A 5,593-nucleotide genomic window follows, 5' to 3' on the forward strand; every position below is an offset into this window, starting at 1 on the left:
CACCCCTCTTGGTTAAAATTGCATTTTCAAACTGTAGTGAAGACTCCTCTTCTTTAACATAATGGCTTTTTTTCAGTATTCATTCTCTTCACAAGTTCATAGAAATAATAAAACTCACAATTAAATCTCTTTATTAGGATAATTTCTTTGCTTCTTTTCCATGACTGAACTCAACACAGTCTTCTCCATTAATTCATATCTTAGTCTTGGGTGAGATTACTTAAATCTTCTGAGCCTCAATTTACTCACTGGTAAAATTAGGGTCATAAAAATTCCTCCCTCATGAGTTATCATGAAGCTCACATTCCATATAAAGTACCATATATCAAGGTCTAAATATGATCTTGACATGCACACACACACACAACACACACAGATTATTCTATATAATAAAAGGGTAATATGCAAATCAACCGAACCGCAGAATGACTGGTTGCTATGACACTCACTGACCACCAGGGTCCAGACGCTCAATGCAGGAGATGCCCCCTGGTGGTCAGTGCACTCCTACAGGGGGAGCACCACTCAGCCAGAAGTTGCCTGAGGGCTGGTGAGCACAGCGGAGGTGGGAGAAGGATGTCCAACTGCAGCTTAGGTCTGCTCCCTAAGCTGTCAGTCAGACATCCACCGAGGGCTCTCAGACTGTGAAAGGCGCAGACCAGGCTGAGGAACTCTCCCCCGCCACCTCCCTGGAGTGCACAAATGTCGTGCACTGGGCCTCTAGTATATACATAATCTCATTTAACCCTCAAAAACACTCTGTGAGGTAAACATTATTTCTCTGTCACAGATGAGAAACTAAAATATCCAGAGATTAACCTATATACTCAAAGTCACAGAGTCAACACATATTTAAAGTAAGATTACAAATAAAATCCATTGGACTTCATGCCCATATTATTTTTTAAAAATATATGTTTTTTAAAATTGATTTCAGAGTGAGGGAGGGAAAGGGAGAGAGAGATAAAAACATCAATGATGGGAGAGAATCATAGATCAGCTGCCTCCTGCATGCCCCCTACTGGGATCGAGCCTGCAACCTGGGCTTTGGTTCAATTGCCCTGGTTGGGAATTGAACCTTGATCTCCTGCTTTATGGATCAACACTCAACCACTGAGGCACACCAGCTGGGTCATGACTATATTCTTACTACTAGATTATATTGATCCCCAAACAGATGTAAGAATAAAAAATGTATAGTCATTCAATGTAATTTATTAGCTTATAATCTTTTGTAGATATTGTGTTTCAGAATGTACTAAAATAAACCTACCAGGCAGAGCATTGGGGAGAAGAGTAAACTGACTTCCCCCAGGTTTTCATTCATTCATATGCCCTTAAACTCAGTAGACAAACAATAGCCATTTGGCCCAATGCAGTTTATAAGCTAATGTCAGGAACCTGTAGCAGAAAATCTTGGCTCATCAGTAATCATCGTCATCATCACAATTACAATTACATGCACTGCGCTTTGGATTTTCACGTACATGACACCAATTATATGAACTCTACTATTGTGGCAAGTAATAGTTCCCAATCTAGATTAGATGGAGTTAAAGTTCTGGGATAGTTTCTGTGTCATTTGCAAACTATTTTTAGTTCTCCCCATCTGGTTGTCCAGGGACAAGGTGATATCACACTCCACATCCTCTATGATTGGGCCAGCCCACCTGAAGGTGAGGGAAAGGACAGTGGTGTCATGTCTGGACTGAAATATTTAATTGCTGAAAAGGGAGATCCTCAACAACACATCTTCACTTAACCTTGACAATGAACAACATTCCAAATAGTGAGAACTCTGCCCACCTGGGACCCTTGAAGATAATGCAGGACCATTAGCTGACCACCTTACATGTTCAGCTTGATTAAATAATATAATTTGTTCTAAGCCACATATATCTTGGGGTTAGATGTTACCACAATATAACCAGGTGTTCCTGGTAGCTGCAGGCTCACAGCACATAAATGACTTAAGCAGGATCACATAGCTAGGAAATGTCAACACTCTTCTCCAAACTTCATAAATGCTAAAATCACTGTTCCTTCCACTAGGTCCCAGCTTGCTTCACAGGTTTATTGCCTCAAAAATAAAACTATAGTTTCCCAGAAGCCAAAATATAATCATAAGTATGATCTGTCTAATCTGGATTTTTGTGAACTAAGGAAACTTTGATATTTTCACTTATTTCATGACTAGGCCAAGTCAAGTTCTACTAATACAACAGGTTTAGAATCCGAACAGTCCCCACCTTTAGGACAGACAGAAAAATAGTTCTCACCTCAAATAACTAATGTGTTGGTCAGATAGGAAGTAGCAATTAAGTGACAAGGACTGCAGCACCACCCAGGGTGTGACATTGTGCTCTGAGAGCCTCTCAGAGCCAGCATTGACTCTGGATGACCTCAGAGGGAAGGCGGGGAAGCCAGGCATTGCCATATAAACACGGTCCCTTTCCTACCTCATGGCTGATACAGCTGCTGTGACTGCCTGAGCAGCCACCTCCACCATGAAGATCATTGGGGTTCCCCTCCTGCTCTGCACGGTGACCCTCTTCTGCAGCAGCTCAGGTGAGGGAAGGGTAGAGAGGGAACAACCATTAAGCTTGTTTTGCCAAGTAACCTTTCCTGGGAGGTGAGCATCTGAGAGAAGTGTCTGGTTGTATGGATTTTAACTACCGGTATATGGGTTTAGAATAAAAAGCATACTGGTTTAGAAAAGAAACAGCCCTGGCCTGGGAAGGGAGAATCTTATGTCCCTAATAGAATTGGGGCGAGGGGATAGGAGGGTTTAGGCCTAGTGTCTTCCCATTTAAGGATTTTTATTTCCATCTGTGGAACAAAGAAATGAATTCTTTTCTTCATAAGAACATTGGAAGTTGTTATACACTATTGGATACTATTCCTGTTATTGGATGCTATTCCTCTGAGCGAAGATGCAGAACAACTTGGATGCCTCCCTAAATTATTTCAGGAGGATTGAAATAGAGTACAATTCTCCAGAGGCCAGGAGTCAACAATTAGACTTTTTATATGGTTAAAAAAATAAAATAAGATGTAAACACCTTAAAATTTTATTGCATCCCTTCATATCAATTAGAAGGGGAAGAATATCAAAGATGGTGCTTCAGTTCTTGGCAGTGGTGGCTGCAATACTGCCTGTTTCTATCTGACTTTAAACCGTTATCAAAGTCACAGTGAGTTCCAGAAGTGTCCCATGGTAAGGAAGGGAGGAAATTTGGGTAACTCTCTTGCCTGAACCAAGGGTTTACCTAATGGCTGTTTGCAAACAGCTGAAATTTTTGCATAAGAATGGGGTGTGTGCTGAGACTTATTGCCAGAGGAAACACAGTGTCTGTGTGACATTAATTGATGAGACTTCAAGACTTTGCTTTATTATTAACACTGCTATCTCTATTTCTCTTTCAGAAGCTGCTAGTCTACCTTTAACAACCGTGAGTATATTGAGTTACATTTCAGTTACTATTGACTGTCACTTAGTCAACAAATAATTACCAAATATACTGTATATGTAGGATTAAGTCAGTATGTTTAGGTGGTAAAAAGTGGAGGCAGACACAGATAAAGAAATCTCCTCTGCTGTTTGAAGACATATGGCATAAATAACCACAGCCTTAAAATCATTCCCAAGTTAAAAAAAGAGAGCGATGACTTTCAGTTGAAAAACTGGTAAAGTCTTGATGGAAAGGACAACATTGAAGAGGTAGGATCTTGGTTAATTGCACAGGCTCTGGATTCAAATCTCAACCTCACCACTTCCTAGCTTTTATGTTATACAAATTCTCTCTTTCAAGCCTTCCCACAACCCTGTAAATAGGAGTCATAGTAGAACCTACTCTATTCAGTTGTTCTGAAGACTAAACAAAATTCCTGTAAGATTTAAGTTTAAAGCTGGCCTGAAATTGTTAACTGCATGCACAAGTCATAATAGAAGTGGTGCCAGTGTGACTGGTATTTATCATAGTGACATTAGTGCTTAAAGTAGTGACACCAGCATCAGAATATCTGAGCTGGAACATCTAGGTTGGTATTTTGCTTCCTGTACTATAGAGGCCAGGGTAGCCTAGCCTGGTATCCAGGAGCAATGCAGAACATTCCCCTTGTGTCTGTCACAGGTGGACTGCAGCATTTACAAGAAGTACCCAGTGGTGGCTATCCCTTGCCCCATCACATACATGCCTGTTTGTGGTTCTGACTACATCACCTATGGGAATGAATGCTTCTTGTGTACTGAGAGCTTGTGAGTACCTCACGGGGGCAGGGAGGGGGAAGAAGCTGGGGCCAGTGCCCTCCACTGCAAACCTCTCTTCTCTCCATGAGCCTGCTTAACTCTGCGTGAGCTGTACTTATTCCTACCCAGAAGCAGCTGGTGTGGATAGAAAACTGACCACCTCATGGTCAGACCAGGGTTGGGCCACCATTATTTGCCCAACCATTCGTTACAGAACCTCCAACTCCTGTCTCTCAGTTGAAGTCCAACAATAGCATGAGTTTTCAAATTGCTGCCCCAGAGTCCAGAGGTACTCTAGAGGCAATCAGAAGTCACCAAATGTGTTAAAGGGATAATTTGGGATGGTCTCCAAGTTCAGCTTTTGACTATTTTAAGTTGTGGAGTTCCATATAATATCTTGCTTGCAGAAAGGGTCCTAAGCCCCACACTAAAAAAATAATTGAGCCCAGGACAAGTTAAAATATCAAGTTAAGCTTTAAGCCCAGAAGGGTATGTCTACATATTTACTCCTATGCAGGAATGTTTGCTTCACAAAAGTGACGCTTCTCTAACCGGCACACACTGGGCCTTTGGGCTAGAGACTAGCTTGTATTCAAAGACTCTGAGGGGACATGTAGTGGAAGCTGTCCTCCTAAAGCAGGACCCAGCTCCATCGCAGGTCCTGCTAACCAGGAAAGGCTTAAGGGCAAGCACTTGAACTTCCTGTGGCAGAATCCCTCCTTTGATGTTTTAAGACATTGAGTGACCAGCCTGGGCCCTGGGATCAGTGAAAGCAGCAGGTGGGGTGGAGGATTCACCAGCCGAGGGAAATTCTGCTTCTGCCTCTGAAAAGGACAGTCCTTTTCAGAGACTCCATGGCCTCACCTGCAAAATGAGGTTCTGCTTCAAGATCTCTGTGGTTCCTTTCAGCTCTACTATTATGCAAAATTTCCTCTTGTGTTAATGAATTGTTAACTGTGTCTTCCTGTAGGAAAAGTTATGGAAAGGTTCAGTTTCTTCATGAAGGAAGATGTTAACTCCTCCATAGACATGGACGGGGAGCAATGATATCCTGTGTCTTCTTCATCATCCCTGGGCTCTGATGACCTTCTTCCTCCTCATGGCAGAGGTTCTGGGGGATGGGATGGGTGGAGGATGTGGGGCAGGGGCAGATGTGGGGTCATCTCTGTTGAGTGGAGAAAGTTGTTGTGCTTTCCTTCAAACTCATGCCCAAGTGACCTACTGGCTTCTTTTTGTACCTCATTAAAAGAATCTCCCCAGATAGTTTATCTTTACTTCTGTCTGTATTTGTGTCTTAGATCGGGGTATAACATATATATTTTGTTGTTCAGGAGAAAGTTTTGT

The 5,593-nt window shown here is 42.1% G+C and overlaps 1 protein-coding gene across 1 annotated transcript; it reads left to right on the top strand.

The window, feature by feature from the left end:
• Positions 1-2,474: 2,474 nt before the first annotated feature.
• LOC307100253 (serine protease inhibitor Kazal-type 7-like) lies at positions 2,475-5,346 on the top strand. Its single transcript, XM_079772640.1, has 4 exons — positions 2,475-2,568; positions 3,427-3,452; positions 4,134-4,258; positions 5,220-5,346. Exons 1-4 carry the CDS (start codon positions 2,508-2,510, stop codon positions 5,263-5,265), a joined length of 258 nt encoding a protein of 85 aa, XP_079628766.1. The 5' UTR covers positions 2,475-2,507; the 3' UTR covers positions 5,266-5,346.
• Positions 5,347-5,593: the final 247 nt, after the last annotated feature.

The sequence above is a fragment of the Cnephaeus nilssonii genome (assembly GCF_951640355.1).
Source record: "Cnephaeus nilssonii genome assembly, chromosome: 5".
NCBI classification, from domain to species: Eukaryota; Metazoa; Chordata; class Mammalia; order Chiroptera; family Vespertilionidae; genus Cnephaeus; species Cnephaeus nilssonii.

Bases quoted from the DNA above. Each gene is read 5' to 3' on its own strand.
- LOC307100253 (XM_079772640.1), top strand. From the start codon at position 2,508: ATGAAGATCATTGGGGTTCCCCTCCTGCTCTGCACGGTGACCCTCTTC. The intron at 3,453-4,133 runs GTGAGTATATTG...TGTCTGTCACAG, and splicing joins CTAGTCTACCTTTAACAACC to GTGGACTGCAGCATTTACAA. The intron at 4,259-5,219 runs GTGAGTACCTCA...GTCTTCCTGTAG, and splicing joins TTCTTGTGTACTGAGAGCTT to GAAAAGTTATGGAAAGGTTC.